The sequence below is a fragment of the Schistocerca piceifrons genome, chromosome 1 (assembly GCF_021461385.2).
Source record: "Schistocerca piceifrons isolate TAMUIC-IGC-003096 chromosome 1, iqSchPice1.1, whole genome shotgun sequence".
Taxonomy (NCBI): domain Eukaryota; kingdom Metazoa; phylum Arthropoda; class Insecta; order Orthoptera; family Acrididae; genus Schistocerca; species Schistocerca piceifrons.
Genome location: NC_060138.1, coordinates 764,222,029 through 764,247,285, shown reverse-complemented (window position 1 = coordinate 764,247,285; position 25,257 = coordinate 764,222,029). Strand labels below are relative to the sequence as shown.

Here is a 25,257-nt window from a genome sequence, read left to right as displayed (position 1 = left end):
ACAACATATACTGAATGGAAGCGACTCCAAATTATAGGAGCCTTATTGTTGTGAGCTAATAGCTGTCAGCGTGCTGTGAACAATCACCAGAGATAATCGCCTTCCGCCCGCCAAAGAATAAATACGCTTTTGTCCGCTAAAGAACAATTCCTACATACTTTTTCTTATAACTGATCATTAACGTCAATCAACTGTAGAAAATGTACGGCACTTGCATGCAATCGTATTACATATTGTAACATAAATAAACTTCACGAAATCCGACGTGAATGTGTTCGTAGTTACTGAATATGATGCTGTTTGTCCTGGCCCTGCAGCAGAGTGAGATGGTAAATTCCAATGAATAACATGATGAGTAATATGTTTATACTACACAAATAGAAACTGAAATAACAGTGTTCAAAAATTAGGTAATTTGCCACTTTGCTCGAAATTTGAAAAATTGGTATTTTTTGACGCGCTGTAGCGCCTTAGATACTGGGAGTAGAAAAAAATGGTAAGAATCAAATTTATAGAGAATTTTGTGCTCTTTAAAAAAGAAAATAGACGTTAAAGCGATAGGAGCAAATGAAACTGAGATATTTTGAAAAAACTGAAAAAAGTCCGAAATTTTCGAAGTTTTTTGACTGCAGAAAGTTTTCCCAAGAGAAATTTTGTTGGCAAAACTTGGTTTTGTAACCTTTCCAACAATATGAACGAGTTAAAAAAATAAAATCTTCTACCCCACCTTTTGCAAGGTAGAGGCTTTTTTCTGACAGTTTCACTGGACCAACAGCCGCTCCTACACGTCCAGAGTGTCCAAACTCTGCGAGACCCTTAACAGCTGTCGTGCTTCTTGCAAATGATGCCTTGTCTCTGTAAATCATTGGAGCAATCCATTGAACTCTTTTTGTCGAATGCTGCGTTTATGATGTTTTTGATTTACATGAGATGCGATTATCGATTAAATTCATTGACTACACCGTAGCAAACTATCATAATCGCCATTTCCACTTTGAATAATAGGACTCCATTTGTCATATTTTGACGACTTAATGATTTCTACGTTGTTACGCTTAAGACTGTTGGGAGCCATCAAGGGCACTCCAAGGTAGGAAATGCGGGACGCAATGTAGAGAGCAGGCAACAGTGGTAGCGTTTATGCTACCGGAGCTAAATAGTAACACTAGCGCCCCGCAAATTGCAGACTCTCTCGGCAGCTTTCCCAGGGGAGAAGTTTCACTTCATAGAATTAAGAGGTAACCCCATCCACAGCCTAGACGCTGTTCTAAGGCGTCAACGTGGAAGATAGTAACGAATGGGCTCTTCTTAGCAGAGGCATAAAGTTTGACACTTCCTCCTGAGAACTGCAACATCAGTGGGTTTACACAGGTTAGAGTGCTACCACAGCAGCCCCCGCCCACAAAAGGACAGAGGGCGGGGCCTTTCGACGTGAACCGATGCTGTTGTTGGCCATAATAGGAGTGGTAGTGAGGTTTAGCTTTCACCCGAACGCTGTTGATACCAAACTGGGAGCTTGTTAATGTAAAGTTCAGAAACATCCACACCCACTGAGTAGGAGTAGGGAAGGAATCTAACTGCGACTAACCAGAGGTGCCCTGGAGGTGCAAAGCGACTCGCCAGATTGGACGAAGCTTGTTAAGTGTCGGTGGATTGTTAGGTCGACTATAAGAAGGGAGAAATGGTGCGCCGCCACGATTCTTTAAAAATCCATGTTTTTGTATGCAGGGAGAGTTCTCAGTCAGATCGCTGGGGCGCCGACTCCTTGTCACTTGCGGCCAGCCTCGATAAGCTCCGTTATGTCTGTTTTTCTCACTTGGAATGCTGCTCTCAAGTTGGTACTTAACGTGCTGCTAGTGTTCGCTACTTCTGTTAGCGCCCACCTCCGTGGCTTTAGACATGGCTTGTGTTGTGCAACCATTTGCCTCCTTTGCTTTTTCTAATCTTTAGTTTTAGCCTTCGGTGTAGTAGTCAGTCTGATCGCAAATAAATTTCATGAACCTCATTCTGCAAGCATCCTGTCGAGTTTCAGCATCCGAACCTCTCGTAGGTACCCTGTGACAGTGTTGCGACAAGTCGTCAACCTGTCTTCACTGGGAATTTATCTTTCTGCATTTGCTCCTCACGGCTCGAAAATTGCAGACTGACCACAAGCCTGCTGTCTTCCCTGTGCCCTGTGTAGGGACTTGACACATTTCACTACTTATATTGTTCACATTCTACTGAATCATTAAACTTGCTCTGATGCCAGCACAACCTCAAAATGGTACTTTGAGAATGACTGATATGTGAGACAGTTGTAAGATCACGTCACTATAAAGCTGTTACGAAACGCACTAAGATTGGAATATGATCAGCTAAAGAGCACGGCTCCTCCCCTGCAGCGCAGATCAACGCAGTATAGCGCGTGCATATACAGGGAGCGGATAAATGTCATAGGATACCTCCTAACATCGTGTCGGGCCTCCTTTTGCCCGACATGGTGCCGGAACTCAATGTGGCAGGGATTCAACAAGTCGTTCGAAGCCCCTGCAGAAATATTGATCCATGCTGATTCTATAACCATCCATAATTGCAAAAGTGTTGTCGTTACAGGATTATGTGCACGAAGTGACCTCTCGACTACGTTCCATAAATGTTCGATGGGATTCACGTCGGGCAATCTGGGTGCCCAAATCACTCTCTCAACTTGTCCAGTATGTTCTTCAAACCAATCGAACAGTGTAGCCTAATGAGTTGGCGCATTGTCATCCATAAAATTCCTATCGTTGTTTGAGAACATGAAGTCCATGAATGGCAGTAAATGGTATCCAAATAGCCGAAAATAAGCATTTCCAGTCAATGACACAAGTAAACACAGCCCACATCATTACGAAGACATCACCAGTTTGCACAGTTGACAGCTTCGGTCCATGGCTTCATGGGGTCTGCGCCACACTCGAACTCTACCATCAGCTCTTGCCAACTGAAATCGGGACTCATCTGATTAGGCCACTGTTTTCCAGTAGTCTAGGGTCTAACCGATGTCACGAGCATAGGAGAGGCGCTATTAGCAAACGCATCGCTTCAGGCATTTGATACCACAGTCCATAAATGCTAGATATCGCCCCACTGTCCAACGGATACGTTCGTCGTACGTCTCACATTGATTTCTGTGGTTATTTCACGCAGTGTCGCTTGTCTGTTAGCACTGACAATTCTACGCAAATGCCGCTGCCCTCGGTCGTTAAGTGAAGGCCGCCGGCAACTGCGTTGTCCGTGGTGAGAGGTAATGCCTAAAATTTGGTACTCTCGGCACACTCTTGATACTGTGGGTCTCGGAATATTGAATTCCCTAACGATTTCCGAAATTGAATGTCCTATGCGTCTAGGTCCAATTAACATTCCGCGTTCGAGGCCTGTTAACTCCTGTCGTGTGGCCATAACCACGTCGGGAGCCTCTTAACATGAATCACCTGAGTCCACATAATAACTCCACCTGTTCGCTGCTCTTTTATATCTTGTGTATGCGATGTTACCACCAGACGTACATGTGTATATCGCTAATCCATGGCTTTGCCACCTCAGTGTGCAGGGTTTCCCGGGAGGAATAATAAATATTCAGAGATGTGACAGGAACGATCATTTGAAGCAAAAAGTTCAGTAAACTTACGGTATAAAATGCATACGTTAAGAGCTATGAGCACTTCTTCATCTTCGTTAATGTGAAACAGATCTTCTAACGCTGTGCGATGATAAGAAGCGGTGTGACTTTGGATTGCAAGCAAAATCCGTACCTCTCTCACATCAGTTGACTTACTTGATATGGACAGCCGATCTTCTTCTCTGGATAGCCGGCTACGTCGATCTCCAAAACCTCTTTCACCGAAGAATAATGCTGGTTACGGGAATTTATCAGACTCTCTGTCTATCTCTCGCTCTACTCTTGAAATAACTGGATACTCGCAGAATACTTTTAGTTTAGCCTTGGTATATTTCAACTTCCACAAAGAATAAATTCGCTACTTCTCACATAAATATTCGAATGTTTACAAGTCAACCGGTCAGCGGTTCTACGCGCTTCAGTCCGGAACCGCGCTGCTGCTACGGTCGCAGGTTCGAATAGTGCCTCGGGCATGGATGTGTTTGATGTCCTTAGGTTGGTTAGGTTTAAGTAGTTCTAAGTCTAGTGGACTGATGACCTCAGATGCTAAGTCCCATAGTGCTTAGAGCCATTTGAATCATTTGAACAAGTGAACCGATTCGTCTAGCAATAGATTCGATTACATACATTTTAACGTGGTTTCTGCAACCACATAATTATGAACATGTCTTACTTCTAGCAAGTCCAGGACATGAAATACAATTAAATGTCTATACTCAATTGTTCATTTTTCTTTAACAATAGTCACAGACACTAAAACAGCAAGGAATATTACATGATTACTTCTTGCTCTTCCAATACGTCTTCCGTGGCGCGAGCGGTAAACACTTGTCGATGCCGTTCAACCGTCACGTCCACCTTGTGCTCGTGACTCCTTTCCAGCCTGCACACACAAACATGTGTCGCATACTATGTACGTTCTCTCACACTTATTTTTAAAATATCGTGTGTTCGAGACGGTAGAAGGACGAGTGGTTCTGAAATTTACGCGGAAATTCTCGAAGCACTGCAATCTCTTCTACTGAACAAGTCTTCTTAGGTCTTAAAGTTATGCACTTTAGAGCCCATATTAACTAAACAATTTTTTCCTGTTCGGATCCGTATTACCTCCTACCAATATGTGGAAAGCGAAGAGCTTGCGTTAGAAGAAATTTATTTGTTTCATATTGTCGAAATGAAGAAGTGCTCATAGCTTTTAATGTTCCGGTACGCAATTTAGAGCCCATGTTTACCAGACTGTTTTGCTTCGAATGGTGGTTCCTTTCATATCCCTGGAAACTGAGCATTCCTCCTGGGACATCCTGTAGATGAACAGACGCGATACGTTTATCTGCACTATTGGCGTTCAACCTCTAGAATCATAATCGCCAGTTGTCAAGGCGTACTTGTCCTTAGCAATTTTAAGCTGTAACTCCTATATAAATCGATCGTTGGGGAAGGCAGTGGCTGGACAGAAACTCGCGTACTATCAATTCTTGATACTTTTCGCAATCTGGGACTTTGCGCATCCACAGAAGATATTTTGTCCTAGAAAAGAACGCTCGTAATTAGCTGCCGTGTCGCTTCGTAAACTATGTTTGTGCCCATTCTCAAGCTTCTCGGAATTATAAAATGTGATAAACAATAAAAACTATTCAGAAGAAAACTGCAGTATTGACTAGACGGAGAAAGACTTTCACTTGAATAACACTTCCTTGCTCATTGTGCAGGAATGTACAGGCTGTTTTGCAGATTACATTATCAAGAAAAATCAAGACTGTGAAAGCTAAAATTCATATTTTAAAATCTAAATCTGAAGCATTTTCCATTGTTTTTATTCTATTCCTCGTAGCATTTTGGAGCTTTTCGCTATATTGCATTAGTCAAATGTGTTTAATACTGCTTCCTATGTACCGGTAGAATTCTTTTTTAGGTTTCTTTTCAGCCAAAATTCTGTTTATTTTGTTTGTAATGTTTCATTGTATGATCGAGTACATTTTGCTAGGGTGATACCCCAAACACAAGACAGTAAATAAAACTATACGTTCTATACAAATAGATCGTTTAATTTACCAAGTAAATTGCGTGCGAAAGGCAAATCACTGCTCGAGACATATTTTGTTATTAAAGTCTCGTATAGGCTTGAAAGCAGTATCACCTCAGTTAGTGAAATTAACAGATTAATGGAAAGTGAGTGTATTCTCTTTGTGAACTATATTTTACGATGCATCAGTCTCTCATTCACCTAGGCGAGCTAGTGCTGGTAAAATTCACATTCCAGCTGATGTCCACAAGTGATCATCACGCAGACCTACATTCGAATCGAGGTGTGACAACTCGGTTCGTGTTCCTCGAAACGACACCGCTACCCCGCGATGCTGTTGACAGCCGAGTGACGTGAAGAGGAATGGGAGTTGTTAGCGCCTGATGGTTAGGCAACTGCTCCTGTCAGCAGGCAATGCGAGATGCCTAACCAGTAGCACGCTGCTGTATATCGTACCTATCTGTCAATGAAAAAGATCCCCCATTATTAACAGTATAGCCTCGACATGTGTTGTACCGAAGACCTCAGTAAGCCTGAGCCGTATGCTCATCTGCGGTCGTCTAAAGATGGATCGGCAGTTCTCGAATTGCAGCAGATGCGCCCATACACTGGCTGTGAAGCCAACTATGGGACTGAAGATAGAGTTGAAGTAGGCCCTAATGGAAGTAGTTCTAATGGAATGTTGTCTACTCCCGGGGTCTTGTTTCTACTTAGGTCTTTCAGTGCTCTTTCAAACTCTTCAAGCAGTATCATATCTCCCATTTCATATGCATCTACATCCTCTTCCATTTCCATAATATTGTCCTCAAGTACATCACCCTTGTATAGACCCTCTATATACTCCTTCCACCTTTCTGCTTTGCCTTCTGTGCTCATAACTGGGTTCCCATCTGAGCTCTTGATATTCATACAATTGGTTCTCTTTTCTCCAAAGGTCTCTTTAATTTTCCTGTAGGCAATATCTATCTTACCCCTAGTGATATATGCCTCTACATCCTTACATTTCTCCTCTAGCCATCCCTGCTTAGCCATTTTGCATTTCCTGTCGATCTCATTTTTGAGAGATTTGTATTCCTTTTTGCCTGCTTCATTTACTGCATTTTTATATTTTCTCCTTTCATCAATTAAATTCAATATTTCTTCTGTTACCCAAGGATTTGTATTAGCCCTCGTCTTTTTAGCTACTTGATCCTCTGCTGCCTTCTCTACTTCATCCCCCAAAGCTACCCATTCTTCTTCTACTGTATTTCTTTCCCCCCATTCCTGTCTATCGTTCCCTTATGCTCTCCCTGAAACAGTGTACAACCTCTCGTTTAGTCAGTTTATCCAGGTCCCATCTCGTTAAATTCCCACCTTTTTGCAGTTTCTTCAGTTTTAATGTACAGTTCATAACCAATAAATTGTGGTCTGAGTCCACATCTGCCCCTGGAAATGTCTTACAATTTAAAACCTGGTTCCTAAATCTCTGTCTCACCATTATGTAATCTATCTGACACCTTCTAGTATCTCCAGGCTTCTTTCATGTATACAACCATCTTTTATGATTCTTGAACCAAGTTTTAGCTATGAATTTTGGTAAAGTTCTGTAGATCTTCACATTCGCCATGACTGCAAGACTGCACCGAAATCACCACTACCCAAAGGAAAAGGCATAATTCACTTGACCAGCTGAACAGCGAAAGGAACTCAAGTTATACAGGATGATTCAGCAATCCCTACCAATTCGTTTATGCAACCCGCACTACAGCTGTATCAGAAACAGTATCCAGACAGGCGACAACTACGTAATTGGCATAAGGTTCAAATGGTTCTGAGCACTATGGGACTTAGAACTACTTCAACATAACTAACCTAAGGACATCACACACATCCATGCCCGAGGCAGTATTCGAACCTGCAACCGTGGCGGTCGCGCGGTTCCAGACTGTAGCGCCTAGAACCGCTCGGCCACACCGGCCAGCCAATCAGTATAAGGTCGTCTGAGAGCATAGGGTGACTGTTAATAAACAGTCATATTGTAAAAAAATAGAAATGAGCATTGGTCATAAGTTTCTCGGTATTTTTGGACCAAGATATACCTTCCCTCTGCTATTCTTATCTAAGTGTCTCCAGTCTTTCTTTATGTAATTAGCGGTGTAGTCATACAGAATTTGGATGTATATGTAAGTTCAGAGGTTATATACTAGAAAGTTGTTACTTCCATGTTGATATCTCCTGTATATTTCGTTATCTTCGAAGGTGAAGCTCACTTTATATGACAACGTTTCTGAACTATTTACGGAAGATTAAGGTCTATAAACGGAATAAATTTACAAATACATCTATAATCTGTATGGCTACACTGCTTATTACACAAAGAAAGAGTAGAAACACTTGGATAAGTATAGAAGCATTAAGGTATACCTTGGTCCAAAAAAACTGTGTAACTCATGACCAATCCTGACTTGTATTTTTTACACTGTGATTCCCTTTGCTTATAGTCTATGAAAGTTCTGAGAGGGAACATATACCGATTACCTGGTTGTCACCTGTTCTGATACAATTCCCGATGTAGACGAGTTACATAAAGGGAATCGATAGGGGCAACTGAATCACCCCATGTAGTCACAGCTGTCATCGAAACTGAAATCGTCTTATGTATTGACATGTTTAATAAAGATTATAACTGCAACAATTACGTACGCTTATCGCAAGGACAGGAAACAGTATGGAATAGAGTGAAACACAACACAGTAAAACAGCAGACAACGATGTCTACCTCACGCAGTACTGTCAGCTAGGTAACGTTGCCCGCAGCCAAAACAAATGAGTACCAGCCGAAACCTTCACACTTCTATCAACTTGTGCCGAGTCAGAACTAGGGAGCTGATGGCCCAATTTCAATTATCACATTGCTTGTTTTTCATAATTCGCTTGAGGCGAGTGACCGAAAAGAATTGTGCAGGTGTCAGGAAGTACATATTGATTCATGTTTTTATCAGCTATGAACTTACAGTTACTCTTATGGGGCGCTTAAACCTGTGACTGAACTCGCAGATCTTGGCTTACAGGCTAGTAAGGATTAGAGACTCCACTTTCCCGCCGATGCACACCTGGTCCAACTCGCCAGATGCGTAGCACTGGCCGTTCCAAAACTGACTTGTGGAATTCAGTCCTCTACATCTACATCTACACAGATGCTCTGCAAGCCTGTTCCAATCGCAAACAGAGAGAAGGAAAACGACTATATATATGCCTCCGTATGAGCCCTAATTTCTCGTATCTTGACTTCATTGACCTTACGCGGTATGTCTGTTGGTGGCACTAGAATCATTCGGCAGTCAGCTTCAAATGCCGGTTCTCTAAATTTTCTCAGTAGTGTTTCCTGAAAAGATCGCCGCCTTCCCTCCAGCAATTCCCATTTGTGTTCCCGAAACATCTTCGTAACACGTACGTTCTGTTCGAACCTACTGGTAACGAATCTAGCAGCTCTCTTCTAAATTTCTTCGATGTCTTCCTTCAATTGCACTTATACGGATCCCAAACACTCGAGCAGCACAGAAGAAGAGGTTGCACGGGTGTCCTATATGCGGCCTCCTTTACAGGTGAACCACTCTTTCCTAAAATTCTCCCAATATACCGAAGTCGACAATTTGCCTTCCATACCACACTTTTCACATGCTCGTTCCACCTTATAACGTTTTGCAACGTTATACCCAGACATTTAGACTGCGTCAAGCTGGACACTAGTAATATTGTATCCGAACATTACAGGTTTGTTCTTCCTATTCATCTGCATTAACTTACATTTTTCCACATTTAGTGCTAGAGGCCATGCATCACACCAACTGGAAATTTTGTCTAAGTCGTCTTGTATCTTCTTACAGTCACTCAACTTCGACACTTTACCGTGCACCACGGCATCATTACCAAACAACCGCAGGCTGCTGCCCAACCCCCCCCCCCCACCCCCCTCCCGCCCCCGTCTGCCAAATCATTTATGTATATAGAGAATAACAGCGGTCCTATCACACTTCTCTGGGGTACTCCTGACGGTATCCTTGTGTCTGACGATACCCTTGCGTCTGATGAACACTTGGCGTCGAGGACAACATACTGGGTTCTGTTCTTTGAGCCACTCTCATATCATATCTGTGAACTTATTCCAGATGCTCGTACCTTCGTTAACAGCATTCAAAGGGGCACCGTGTCAAATGCTCTCAGGAAATCTAGAAATATGCACTCTGTCTGTTGCTCTTCGTCCAGTGTTCGCAGTATATCATGTGCGGAAAGGGCAAGCTGAGTTTCGTCAGAGCGATGCTTTCTAAAACCATGCTGATTCATGGACATAAACTTCTCAGTTTCAAGTAAGTTTATGATATTCGAACTGAGAATATGTTCAAGGATTCTGCAGCAAACAGAAGTTAGGTTATATTGGCCTGTAATTTTATGAGTCCTTTCTTCTACCTTTCTTATATAACGGAGTCACCTGCTCTTTTTTGCAGTCGCTTGGCACTTTGTGCTCGGCAAGAGATTCACGATAAATGCAAGCTGGATAAGGGGCCAATGCCGTTGAGTAATCTTTGTAAAATCGAACTGGGATTCCATGCAGACCTGGTGATTTATATGGTTTCAAATCTTTCAGTTGTTTCTCTGCTCCAGGTATGCTTATTAATATGTCGTCCATACTGGAGTCCATCCGATGGTCAAATGATGGTATGTTTGCACGATTTTCCTGTGTGAACGATTTCTTCAACGTGAAATTTAAGACTTCGCCTTTCGTTTTTCAATCTTCAACTGTCATACCAGACTGGTCAACAAGCGATTTTAAGTAAGATCAGAATTTCCTCGGGTTATCTGCCAGATCTTTTGCTAAGCTGTGACGGTGGTAGCTGTATGCTTCGCACACAGATCTTTTCACAGACGCACGAATCTCTACTAACCTCTGCCTTGTCATTTGTACGTTCCCTTTTGAACAGAGTGTGCAACAGCTTCGGCTTCCTCGGCATTTTCGTTATTAAACCGTGGTGGATCTTTTCCATCCTTTATCCACTTACTAGGCACATAACTCTCCTAACTACAATTTACAATCTGCTTAAACTTTTCCCATAATTCCTCTACATTCATCTTACTGGGACTAATTGATGCCAATTCACTGTCTAAGTGAGATGCTAATAACTCCTTATCTGCTCTATCTAGCAGAAACACTCTCCTAGCCTTCTTGACTTATTTATTAACTTTCGTAATCATAGTTGCTATAATGACATCATGACCGCTAATACCCGTTTCTATAATTACATTGTCGATAAGGTCCGGCCTATTTCTAACTACTGGGTCTAAGATATTTACATTGCGCGTGGGCTGCCGAGCTAGCTGCTGTAGCCCCAGAATAAATCCATGGACGTCCCAGTCTATACGCGGCAGGTTAAAGTCGCCTCAAACTAGTATTGCATGACCTGGATATTTGCGTCCTATTGCCTGTAGACTTTCTTTGAATGGCTCTAGAACTATCACAGCAGAGTCGGGTGGCCAATAAAAACATTCAGCAATTAACTTAATTTCACCTACACCTGTTACAAGCGACCAGACTACTTCACTGTCACACCCAACTTCAACTTCAATAGAGGCAATATTTTTGTCAACTGCAATGAACACTCCCCCTCCTATGGCCTCTAATCTGTATTTCCCATATACCGGGTGATCAAAAAGTCAGTATAAATTTGAAAACTTAATAAACCCCGGAATAATGTAGATAGAGAGGTAAAAATTGACACACATGCTTGGAATGACATGGGGTTTTATTAGAACAAAAAAAAATTGCTAGACGCGTGAAAGATCTCTTGCGCGCGTCGTTTGGTGATGATCGTGTGCTCAGCCGCCACTTTCGTCATGCTTGGCCTCCCAGGTCCCCAGACCTCAGTCCGTGCGGTTATTGGCTTTGGGGTTACCTGAAGTCGCAAGTGTATCGTGATCGACCGACATCTCTAGAGATGCTGAAAGACAACATCCGACGCCAATGCCTCATCATAACTCCGGACATGCTTTACAGGGCTGTTCACAACATTATTTCTCGACTACAGCTATTGTTGAGGAATGATGGTGGACATATTCAGCATTTCCTGTAAAGAACATCATCTTTGCTTTGTCTTACTTTGTTATGCTAATTATTGCTATTCTGGTCAGATGAAGCGCCATCTGTCGGACATTTTGTGAACTTTTGTGTTTTTCTTTTTTTTTGTTATAATAAAACCCCATGTCATTGCAAGCATGTGTGTCAATTTGTACCTCTCTATCTACATTATTCCGTGATTTATTCAGTTTTCAAATTTATACTGACTTTTTGATCACCCGGTACGTTCCACGACTCGCTAAATATCTCAGAGCCTTCCACCTCGGGTTTCAGCCAGCTCTCGATCCCAAGAATAATTTGAGCTCGACAGTCTTGTATTGATCCTCGACAGTTGGATGTGATTCTTTCTGGGCCAGTGGTCACCATCACTTAGGATCGAACAGGTAGCACCAGGTCTCATTCCTTGTGGCGATAATTTCCACATAAGGAGAATTTCGATCATACGTTACAATGAAATCTCCCCACAGTTCTACCCGTTGTGCCTTTTCCATTTCAGTCAATTTGTGCCTCACATATGGGCAACGCAGATTCCTGTTATCAAACATTTGTGAGCAATAACGTCACCGTCGTTGCTAACCCTAGTTAGTGTGATATCAATCTGTGAGACAGTCACCCATTTTATGCCAACATCTTTCGTTACGTTTGTTTACGGTCGACACGAAGATGGCGCAAAATGAACATTAGTATCCTTGCCGTCCTAAAATTGTTCCGACCAACTGTCTGCTCACAGCTTCTTTTCCGAATTAACATAATATGCTTTTTCGCCACCGCTTTTGTTACTTATAATAAAACTCGCATGTTTCAAAATACAGTGCGATATCCATAATAACACGTATGCGAAGCTTAACATTCGCGATAAGAGCGATGATGGCGTAACTTGAATTCAAACACATCTGAAATTTCCTGGCAGATTAAAACCATTTGCCGAACTGAGACTCGAACTCGGGGCCCTTGCTTTTTGCGAGCCAAGCACGATGCACGACGCACGACCTCCTCTTCCAGCTTTATTTCCGCCAGTACCTCGTATGCTACCCTCCCAACGCCACAGAAGGCTGTGGCTAAGCCATGTCTCTCAGTTTCTTGAGTGGTGCCAGTCTTGCGAGGTTCGCATGAGAACTTCTGTGAAGTTGGGAAGGTAGGAGACGAATTACGGGCCCAAGTAAAGCTGCGAAGACGGGTTATGAGCCGTGGTTGGGTAGCACAGTCGGTAGAGGACTCGCCTGCGAAAGGCAAAAGTTCCGACATCGAGTCTCGGTTCGGTACGCAGTTTTAACACGCCAGAAAGATTCATATTAGTGAACACTCCGCTGCAGAGTGAAAAATTCATTCTTCAAACGCTTCTGGTTGAAGTCAAAGTAAAGTATACATATTCTATTTTTTCTTTGGTGTTTTTGTTCTATTTTAGTACACAATCCATTCATTCGAATTTTTCATTTCCTATGTACATTTCGAATTATGAATAAATTAAAATCAATTCAACAAAACTAAACGACATGTGAGTGCCAATTTTTGACCAAAAATTGTTATTTTATTATTACATGGGAAGTTATAGTGATTACTCGTAGACTGTGCCCGCATTCGTTAGTTGCATTTTCTGGAATTCCATGAAAGGAACAAACAAAATTTTCTAAACCGCTGCAGTGTGAACCAAAAGATACATTGCACATTTTCGTTTTACCTGGGCGCAATTTTGTTTAAAAATAAGAAAACGAGAATGTATAAGTGAATTTATACAAAAGAAATTTTGGGCAGACGAGTAAGAAACGAGGATCTCAACCACGTTTTCAGGGATGTTCCCGTATCTCTGATGTGATTCCTTCCGTTGCATCAAAAAGCTGCCTAAAGTGAAAGGAAAGAGACTGCTACTCCAACCGTAATAGCTGATCAGTTGTCATCGTCACACTGCCTATGTGTCAAAACACAGCAGTCTCGTCAGACCACGTAGATCATAATGTGGAAATGGTGTTGCAGTTTACTGTGAACGCTGCACCTCGAGAGCTTGTTATGTCATAATAGCGGTGGCAGATAACGTAGAGACTGGGGATGTTAAACGCTGTCGCAATGAATAAACCGCTTCAGCTTATTTTTCCGAAGAGCCTAAATAGAGAGAAATATCGTTTGGCCTTTACTGATTAACCATGTTACCTAGCTTTTAAAAGTGCTTTCAGCGTTTCGTTCTTATGTTGGGTTTATTTTATCATTTCAAATAATTTGATAGATGTTTCAGCTAGATAACATTTTTCTATTGTAACACAGATCACGTTCTGTAAGTGTAGCATATTTCAGTATTGACAGCGAATGTTGTGTGCATCTTGTTGCAGTCTTCAGATCCTCCATCGAAGTCCGAAGCTTCTACGACGTCTTCGCCCCCCACAGCATCGGACAAAAAGGACACGGGTAAGGGGAAACCTATCTTTTATATAATCCTGCGTTATGCTTTCAGGTCTTTTGACCTTTTCCATTTTGTAAGTCGCTACTGAAGCTTGCATTTTCACATTGCTTGTTTATTAGAGAACTGTCTTTCCGTTATTAATGCCGTTACAACAGGGCGGAGGCGAAATAAAGGTGCATGCCCTCTGTTGCGAAAACGGTTTGTATCTGGCACTGTTCCTTACGTTATATCTTAGGTAATATTATGGTTGAACGAATTACTTAGAAGTAATGTTATGATTGAAAGAATCACTGAGAGGTAAAACGAAATTTTCAACCCGACATCACAGAGAAATGTCAACATGGTTTCTCGCTCATGAGCTAAAACTCCTACTGCTGTATACTTTCCTCCCGTGCCAATCTTCTGTTGGAATCCTCTCAAAATACTCTGGAAAATGCCTTATACCAGTAGCAGAGACAATTTAATTCTTACTTGTAGCTTGACGTCTCTAGATTTTGACCAGGAAATAATTTTTTCCACGTTATTATATCTTGGCAGTATACAGAGGAACTGCATGTAACTTGCGCTGGAAATAGCTGTTCACCCTGTCCAAACGATTTACCGTTGTACGAGGTGCATTCAAGTTCTAAGGCCTCCGATTTTTTTTTCTAATTAACTACTCACCCGAAATCGATGAAACTGGCGTTACTTCTCGACGTAATCGCCCTGCAGACGTACATATTTTTCACAACGCTGACGCCATGATTCCATGGCAGCGGCGAAGACTTCTTTAGGAGTCTGTTTTGACCACTGGAAAATCGCTGAGGCAATAGCAGCATGGCTGGTGAATGTGCGGCCACGGAGAGTGTCTTTCATTGTTGGAAAAAGCCAAAAGTCACTAGGGGCCAGGTCAGGTGAGTAGGGAGCATGAGGAATCACTTCAAAGTTGTTATCACGAAGAAACTGTTGCGTAACGTTAGCTCGATGTGCGGGTGCGTTGTCTTGGTGAAACAGCACACGCGCAGCCCTTCCCGGACGTTTTTGTTGCAGTGCAGGAAGGAATTTGTTCTTCAAAACATTTTCGTAGGATGCACCTGTTACCGTAGTGCCCTTTGGAACGCAATGGGTAAGAATTACGCCCTCGCTGTCCCAGAACATGGACACCATCATTTTTTCAGCACTGGCGGTTACCCGAAATTTTTTTGGTGGCGGTGAATCTGTGTGCTTCCATTGAGCTGGCTGGCGCTTTGTTTCTGGATTGAAAAATGGCATCTACGTCTCATCCATTGTCACAACCGACGAAAAGAAAGTCCCATTCATGCTGTCGTTGCGCGTCAACGTTGCTTGGCAACATGCCACACGGGCAGCTGTGTGGTCGTCCATCAGCATTCGTGGCACCCACCTGGATGACACTTTTCGCATTTTCAGGCCGTCATGCAGGATTGTGTGCACAGAACCCACAGAAATGCCAACCTTGGAGGCGATCTGTTCAACAGTCATTCGGCGATCCCCCAAAACAATTCTCTCCACTTTCTCAATCATGTCGTCAGACCGGCTTGTGCGAGCCCGAGGTTGTTTCGGTTTGTTGTCACATGATGTTCTGCCTTCATTAAACTGTCGCACCCACGAACACACTTTCGACACATCCATAACTCCATCACACATGTCTCCTTCAACTGTTGATGAATTTCAATTGGTTTCACACCACGCAAATTCAGAAAACGAATGATTGCACGCTGTTCAAGTAAGGAAAACGTCGCCATTTTAAGTATTTAAAACAGTTCTCATTCTCGCCGCTGGTGGTAAAATTCCATCTGCCGTACGGTGCTGCCATCTCTGGGACGTATTGACAATGAACGCGGCCTCATTTTAAAACAATGCGCATGTTTCTATCTCTTTCCAGTCCGGAGAAAAAAAATCGGAGGCCTTAGAACTTGAATGCACCTCGTATTATGTTCCGTACTTGACTGTTGTAGTACAGTGCGTTGAAGGCAACGCACACAACAATCAGAAGCGTGTGTGTGTGTGACCTCGATAACACTTCTAGGCAGTAAGCAGGATTGCTTGTTCTACTCCCGAATTCGCTCTGGAACAGCTATGTTATTCCCTACCTTCACCTTATGACAAAGTTCACTAGCTATCTCTATCAGACACAGGGGGTAAATAATGCGTTCGTAAATATGTCTGTTTTATTATTATTATTGTTATTATTATTCAACATCGCACTGACTCAGATGTAGCCAGAAAAGGGACAATTGTTTGGATTTATCTTCGTTCAAGAATCAATCCTACCATTTTTTGGCACAATGTATCAATAAACTTTTGCTTCAGTAGATCTAGAATGCACACAATGTGTGTCTCTCCTTCAATCATGGCTAATATCTACAACTCACATGCAATTCAGTGACAATAAAAACACACTCAGTTGGAATCTTCTGGAAGAGACTAGAGTACGGATTCTACATTGTTACTCAGCGTCAGTGTTCCAGAATCAGATTTCGTTCGTGTCCTTATTAATACAAAACAGCGTGAAATACTTTTAGGCGTTTTCTTGAATCAAAAAGTGACGTAGTTAAACGCTGTGACAATGTGGTGACACCAAGTAGGAAAAGACTTCACATTAAAGTCAAATTTTGGTCCAAGTTGCGACCAGAATCCAACTTGAATTGGGTTCTTGGGAGGTTTCATGCAATTCAGTGACAATAAAAACACACTCAGTTGGAATCTTCTGGAAGAGACTCGAGTACGGATTCTACATTATTACTCAGCGTCAGTGTTCCAGAATCAGATTTCGTTCGCGTCCTTATTAATACAAAACAAAGTGAAATACTTTTAGGCGTTTTCTTAAATCAAAAAGTGACGTAGTTAAACACTGTGACAATGTGGTGACACCAAGTAGGAAAAGACTTCACATTAAAGTCAAATTTTGGTCCAAGTTGCGACCAGAATCAAACTTGAATTGGGTTCTTGGGAGGTTTCTGTTATAGATTCTATTTTGTAACTACTATCGTGTGTTATTATCAACATTTCTGGGTTCTTCATTCTATATCTTTGCAAATTATTGTATAAAGCTCACCTTAACGGTGCTTAACACTAATATTGGGCTTCTCCATCCTATACCATTTGCCTATGCCCCAATAGAGTGTGGACTAAGCTTCTATGTTACACATTCACATGGGTTATATCGTGCTGTTACGATCCTGATAGCCCCCTTCATAAAGTCTCCAAATATTGGAAACAGTTCTCTAGAACAGGTTGCACAGTATCTTTACAGGTTATAGATCACGGAAAACCTGTACGTTTTCCATTCTCCTTCCTCATTGAATTCATGTGTTCGTTCCTTTGCTTATTATTATAAGCGTTATCCCCAAATATCCAAACAAACTGATACGCTTCATAAGATTAGCACTAATGATATAATCAGATTATTTTAAAAGCCGACGTGTACAGCCTTTTAGCTAATTTTTCATATACAGAGCATGTTTCGGAATAAGTTCATTATCAACAGCCATCCTGCTCAAAACCTTAATGCCCATGAAGAAGGGTTTACAGATATCTCGATATATAAAAGTGTGTTAAGCTCTAAGTGCAAACTTACTTGCATAAAATAATTAATAATGAATATTTTCAGTACACATGCTCTAAGATGTGTAGTCCAGAGGTGCCGGAATTTATCCACACACACCTAAGTCTCCATTCAGATAATAACATTTATTTGTAAGTGGAGACAAGATTAAACGATTCATTATTTGTACTTATGTCTTGGACAGGCTGTATGTTGATAAGCATATGGGACATAAAATCAATCCCCCCCCCCCCCTCCAAACATCACCTCAGGTTAATACCGTCTTTCCACCCCTAGCCTTGATAATTGTCTCGACTGGACGAAGTTGAAAATCCATAAGTTTCTTCAGGGATGCCGTATAAACTTTGCGATGTAACCACCTTTCTGGGGAAATACTTGTCAAATAAAAGTCAGTCAAAGACTTTTAGAAAGTAAATCTTGAAAAACCAGGATGAAATAAAAGTTCTTGAAGTTGGACGGGTGTAACTCAACATCTCACTTTGTACTGGGTCCGTCACACCATTCCTCGTGGGTCTTGTATCGTCTCGCTAACAATTCGAACATTGTTGCATACAGTAATTTCGTTAATAACAATCAAAGAAGTTGTTCAAAATTACAGAAAGTGTTATCATTCGGAGATTACAATAGAATAAGATGAAAGAGGATCCAAGGTCAAATACATATCTGTCATTTTCATGGGAAAATAAATGAAATGATTCAAATAAACAAAGCTGATTACATTTTTGTTAACTGCACTGAAACTATATTATCGAAGGATCCCTACCATGTTTCTTGCTCTAAATGTTGGTACATTATTTTTACTGTAGATGGAATCTCAATACATAGTCCAGTAGCCTAAATAAAAACTTCGTTTGCATCGTCAGTTAGTTTCATGTTGTTAATTACAGTAACTACGAAATAATTAGATGCCGCTATGTTAAACAATAGTATAGCAAGTTGACTGTATGACAAACAGAGTTGTTACAGATTTCTAACATTGTAACATACAGTATATTTGGTGCTTTTTTTGTTATTGAATTGTTTGTAAGTAAGAAGTCCTAATTGCAATTAATTTAATCGAAGATACATGTTCCTACCAAAGAATGGACGTAATGTTAGCCAAAAATTCGCCATAAAATTGTTGAAAATCACATTGCAGAGCTCAAAAGGCGAAATTACGTATATGGGTCCTACCTAATGACTTAACAATCAAACAAGCGATACAAATTAGCTTCGAAATTTTATAAAAAAAAACCATTACGTTTCAAGGTTGAGACCACTCACTGTCGATTAGATCCCACAGAGCTATCAAAATGCGATGAAACTGATTGCTAGGGTTCACCCGCTGTTCTGAATACTCGCACACGTTTTCTATGAAGTTAGGATACGGTGGTTTAGAGGGCCAGACGAGTTCGATACAGTGCCAGAGTACTAGTCAAGACAGGAAGGTATGCCCTCAGCCCTGTGAATACCGCTATTGTCCTATTGGAAGGTTGAAGTGACCATACTCAGTACGAAGGTGTAGAACGGAGGGCAACACAGACAATTTTGAAACGAATGTCCTGGTCTATAGTCATGGTAACCGCAACGACTAGGTCCATGTCATGGTACGAACAACACTCCCATTACATCACATAACCATCTCAGGCCTGAACTATGCCTTCCACATGCTGTGGGTTAAAGGCGTCATGGAGCCGTCGATGCACTCAGCGCTATTTGCCATTTAACAGAAGCAAAATCGCTAATCGTCGACCGCACTACACACCTCCAGACAGCTACTGCCCAGTTTCTTTTATGTTTGACCCTTGAAGATGTGCAGTTTTATGTGCCGCTGCGAGCTATGGCCTCTTGCAAGGTACCGACACCAATGTCGATTCCATGCAGTTCCTTTCGTAATTTTCACTCGGAAACCGATTGAGATGGACCGGCATTCATTAACAGTAGCAGCTGCTTTTGGGTCCCGAGTAGATACCCATTAACAACGTGTGACACTTGTCTCTGGTCCCCGTCGGTTAGTATGTTTGCGTTACATGGCTGCGAGGGGCACACCATTACTTGTACACACGTTGGACTGTATGCGTCGATACACCAGTAAATTTTGGAAGTTTGTGGTAAGTTCCTATGTGACGAAACTGTGAGGTCATAGGTCCCTAGGCTTACACACTACTTAATCTAACTTAAACTAACTTACGCTAAGGACAACACACACACATACACACCCATGTCCGAGGGAAGACTCGAACCTCCGACGTGGGGAGCCACGCAAACCTTGTCAAGGCCCCTTAGACGGCGCGGAACACCAGTAAATCAGGCATCTTTATTCACGATGTGATCATGGACGCGTCCAAAGACGACAGCTCCTTCCTCCCATATTGTCAAGCATCCTTGTCGACCTACGTGACTGCGCGATTCCAAACAACCGACTGGCACATTCACACTATTTCACTGCCATAATTACAGCGGTGGGAGGTCATATCTCTTGGTACCAGTTCTGGATCATTTACAGCACTCCAAAACTATCCGTGAGTTCGTTTGAGGAGGTAATTGCTGTTTGGTCTGCTGAGCTTACTGTAATCGTTCTGAAATGTGTCCACTCAATGAACCACGAATTGCAGTTCAAATATACTGCGTGGTTATAATTAAAGTGCAGCTACTCGCAGAGGTCCAGTGCGTGTTGTATAATAATCATCGTATGGCAGCGAAACTTGATAGATATGCTAATGTGTTAATGCGGAGCCGATTTCGCTGGAAAAAATTGGTTCCAGTTTCGGCCGCCACGTGTAAATCTCGCGCTGTAAATGCAAGAAAGACTTATAGAAATGTGTCCGCATGTATTGGTTTAGGAATGGGACGTTGGCAGAAAAGGTCCAGCACGTGAGACAGACGTAATTTCGATTTTATTACTAACCGCAACTTACACATTTTGTTCAGGATGAGGACCGGGGACGTCGACGAGATGCTGTATCCGTGAAACAACGTGATTAACATTTGCTCGCAGCAGTTCTGATGGGATCTGAGCGACGTGTTCATGTATACTGGCCTGCAGATCAGGTAGAGACCAAACGAGTCCCTCGTAAGCTCGTTCTTTTGCATGTTCACTGAGCGATAAGTCACATGGATTCAAATCAAGTGATCTTGCAAGCCATGCGTGTGGAAAACCTCTGGTAATAAAATGTTTGCGGTAGGTTCCGTTAAGCAGATCTTTCACTGGGCGAGCGACTTGACATGTTGCCTCATCTTGCAAGAAAACAGTGGTTTCCACGCAGTTGCACTCTCTCAAAGCAGGAGTCACGTGCTGTACAAGGAGGTCTCGATAACGTGCGGACGCCATGGTACACCTGACAGGCCCCCTGGTTGCATTCTCTTCAAAGAAGAACCGACGGAGACTAAAGGTGCTTGTGAATCTACACCAGACAGTCACATACAGCGAGTGCAATGGGTACTTCGCATAACGTGGTTTAACAAATTCGGCAGTTGTGGGTATTCAGTGCACACTTTTGCGAAAAATGTACCTTGTCACTCGATAGCATATTGCCGGCCACACGTCATTAACTTCGATGCATCCCAGAAACTGAAAAGCAAATTCAGAACGTTGCTGCGGATCATAAGGTTTCAGTTGCTGCACCGTCTGGATCTTGTATGGGTACCAGTGTAAAACAGACACCAAAACTTTCCGTACTGCTGACCGTAGGATATTCAATTATTGTGACACGGCACGAGCACTAGCACTGCTCGGGGTACGTGCTGTATTTTTCAATTACAGCAACAGCAACCTCGTCAATAGCTTCCACCACTTAGGAGACCACACCAAGTGCAACTATCTTCGTTGATCCATTATGGATCGTGGGACGACGGCTGGCGTGAACTTCTTGATGCAATAATTTACCAACAGCCGTATGTGTTGTAGAAATTTATTTTATTTTATGAACTTCTATGTGCTACTAGTTTCGGCATTACATTGATGCCATCTTTAGGCCCCAATCGTCATAGCCGTAAAACCAAGAGCTGTTGCAGGACGATTGAGTCACGGATCCAGCTATATGGTTCCTTCCGTGTATAGCGGTTTTACGGCTATGAAGAGTGGGGCCTGAAAATGGCATCAATGTAATGCCGAAACTGGTAGCACATAGAAGTTCATAAAATAAAATAAATTTCTGCAATACATACGGCAGTTGGTAAATTATTGCATCAAGAAGTGCAACTATGTTCCCGAATTTCATTACCATCTTTTTCAAACTATTTAATGACATCGGGCCTCTCCTCAAACCTTTCAGTCGGCAATACTCTCTCAATGCTACCGTTAATTGCTACTGTACACATAAAACAGTTTCATCAACAGCGCACGGTCTCTCTTCTCCGTAGCCATACTGCTCATTCGCGTTTGTTCTTGTGAAATGACAGCGTAGATGTCATAACGTCATACAAATATTGTACAACGCCAGATTTTCACCTGGTGGCCAAAACTGGAACTAATTTTTTCCCAGCGTAAATCTGTACCGTATTAAGGCATTATCTTATCTACCATGTTTCGCTGCCATAAGATAAATACGGTCCACACTGGATCTCCGTGAGTAGCTGTATTTTAATGATAACCACCCGGTAGTGATCGTGTCGTCGTTTTAAAAGTTCTCGTTAGCTGTCAGATATTGTTGCGCCCTCCCCGTGGCTGAAGCTGCCACCGGTGTCCGCAGTGAAGCCCTGCCCGGGCCTGTGCGTGGCGGAGCGCATCGCCGAGTACTGCGACGCGGTGCTGGAGGCGGCCGAGCTGTGCGGCGCCGGCATGCGCTGCTGCGTGTCCCGCGACGCCTTCCCCGAAGCTCAGCCGCCGCCCAGCCTGGCCGAGCGCAACGCCAGCCGCCCCACGGCGCCACCGCCCACGCCCTCTTCGCCGCCCCCCGCCGGCGCTCCCCCGTCGCCGTCCCCGTCGCCCGCGGCGCCGAAGCAGCCGCCGCCACAGCCGCCGCCGCCCAAGCGCGTGCCCAAGCCTTGCCGCGGCGAGTGCGTGGGCAGCTTCCTCGCGCTGCTCTGCGAAGACATCGACACCGAGGCGACGTGCCCTGACGACGGCAACTGCTGCGTCACCTACTACTCCCCGCTGGCGCCCTCCTCGCCGGCTCCCAAACCTCTCAGCACCACCACCACGGCGCCGCCGCAGGTACCTATAAGAGTCTAGAATACTAGCACCGTAAATGCTGCGCTAACCTACAGTTCACAAGACTTCGTGCACACGTGGCGTCATTTCCACGTCATACGGAGCTATCAGACACGGCAGGTACCGCTATGACCTTCTATTAGCATTCGATGCCGAGTGCTTGGGAGACATCATATCGGATTCTGTAGTCGATAGTTTTCGTATCATAGCTTGGGTATTGTGAAAGTATGCCGCCTCAGGCCAACGGCACACTGAAGATTCATAAAAACACGTCTTACTTGGTACGATTTGAACCTTCACAAGATCTAACAAGGAAACATCCCCATCGCACCCCCCTCAGATTTAGTTATAAGTGGGCACAGTGGATAGGCCTTGAAAAACTGAACACAAATCAATCGAGAAAACAGGAAGAAGTTGTGTGGAACTATGAAAAAAATAAGCAAAATATACAAACTGAGTAGTCCATGTGCAAGATAGGCAACATCAAGGATAATGTGAGCTCTGGAGCGCCGTGGTCCCGTGGTTAGCGTGAGCAGATGCGAAACGAGAGGTCCTTGCTTTCTTAATTTTCGCAAAGTTATGATCTGTCCATTCGTTCATTGACGTCTCTGTTCACTGTAATAAGTTTAGTGTCTGTGTTTTGCGACCGCACCGCAAAACCGTGCGATTAGTAGACCAAAGGACGTACCTCTCCAATGGGAACCGAAAACATTTGATCGCAAGGTCATAGGTCAACCGATTCCTCCACAGGAAAACACGTCTGATATATTCTATACGACACTGGTGACGGCATGTGTGTCACATGACAGGAATATGTTGTCGACCCAGGCTTGTACACTTGGCGAATGGGTAAATAGATTCTTCTACCTTGCCCGATTTAGGTTTTCTTGTGGATGTGATAATCACTCCCAAAAAAGTGATGAAAACATAAGAGTTTGTCACATAAACTGCAACAACTGAATGCAACAATTTCACAGTCGCACAGTTTTCCCTGTGCTCTGTCAAAACATATGTTTTTAACGTTTTCAAGTTTTTCCGTGTGTAGACCGTCAAATCCTGCATATGTCCAAGCAAATCTGAACATGTCCTGGAATTTTGCAGAGCGGAGTTGATTATGACCACGGCGCTCCTGAGCTCACATTTTCCTTAATGTTGCCTATCTTGCACATGGACTACTCAGTTTGTATAGTTTGCTTATTTTTTTCATAGTTCCATACAACTTCTTCCTGTTTTCTCGATTGATCTACGTTCAATTTTTCAAGGCCTATCCTTTGTGCCAACTTATAACTAAATCTGAGGGGATGCGATGTAAGTTACACAAAAATGGCCGAAATCTTTCGAGTACATAGCGGTGTAGTGGTTATAAACTTGGAGCTACGAAGTGTACAGTGATCAGCCAGAACATCAAGACCACAGACCTAATATCGATATAAACCTGGTCAGGCGATAGCAGCGTCACCTGGCGAGGAGTGACTGCTAGTCAGACACACACGTGGTGCATGTAGTATCAGTGAGCGTGCTGTCCGTGTGTAGAATGGGGAAGGCGCGCGATCACGTTGTTGACCACCGAGCGAGGTGACGCTGTTGTTAGCACACTGGACTCGCATTCGGGAGGACGACGGTTCAATCCCGCGTCCGGCCATCCTGATTTAGGTTTTCCGTGATTTCCCTAAATCGCTCCAGGCAAATGCCGGAATGGTTGCTTCGAAATGGCACGGCCGACTTCCTTTCCTAATCCGATGAGACCGATGACCTCGCTGTCTGGTCTCCTCCCCCAAAAACAATAACAACAACGTTTGTTGACCGATGCAGATTGCGATGGCACGGAGGCTTGGCAGGAGCATTTCGGAAACTGCACTACTTGTCGGGTATTCGAGGAGTGATGTGGTGAGTATCTTCAACAAGTGTCGAAGCCAAGATGAAACCACGTCCAGACATCGGGGGATTGGGCGGCCACCTCTCATTACAGGTGTCGGAAGCAGCAGGCTTGGCAGATTGGTAAAACAGGACAGGCGGCGAACTGTGGGGAATCTAACATCAGTCTTTAACGTCAGGAGCCGGCCGGGGTGGCCGAGCGGTTCTAGGCGCTTCAGTCTGGAACCGCGCGACCGCTACGGTCGCATGTTCGAATCCTGCCTCGGTCATGGATGTGTGTGATGTCCTTAGGTTAGTTAGGTTTAAGTAGTTCTAAGTTCTAGGGGACGGATGACCTCAGCTGTTAAGTCCCATAGTGCTCAGAGCCATTTGAACCATTTTTTTTTTAACGCCGGGAAGAGTACAAGTGTGGACGAACTCACAGCGCACCAAACACTGTTAACAATAGACATCGGCAGCCGATGATCCATACATGTGTCAATGTTAACACCATAACATCGGCATCTACGACTGAAATGG

At 43.3% G+C, this 25,257-nt stretch overlaps 1 protein-coding gene across 1 annotated transcript in view; it reads left to right on the top strand.

The window, feature by feature from the left end:
- Positions 1–25,257, top strand: part of LOC124794226 (protein masquerade) — a 253,140-nt gene that overhangs the window by 190,846 nt on the left and 37,037 nt on the right. Inside the window, exons 3-4 of the mRNA XM_047258081.1 lie at positions 14,097–14,172; positions 22,403–22,866. Of these exons, the coding sequence (XP_047114037.1) occupies positions 14,097–14,172; positions 22,403–22,866 (540 nt within the window). The remainder of the gene's footprint in view (positions 1–14,096; positions 14,173–22,402; positions 22,867–25,257) is intronic.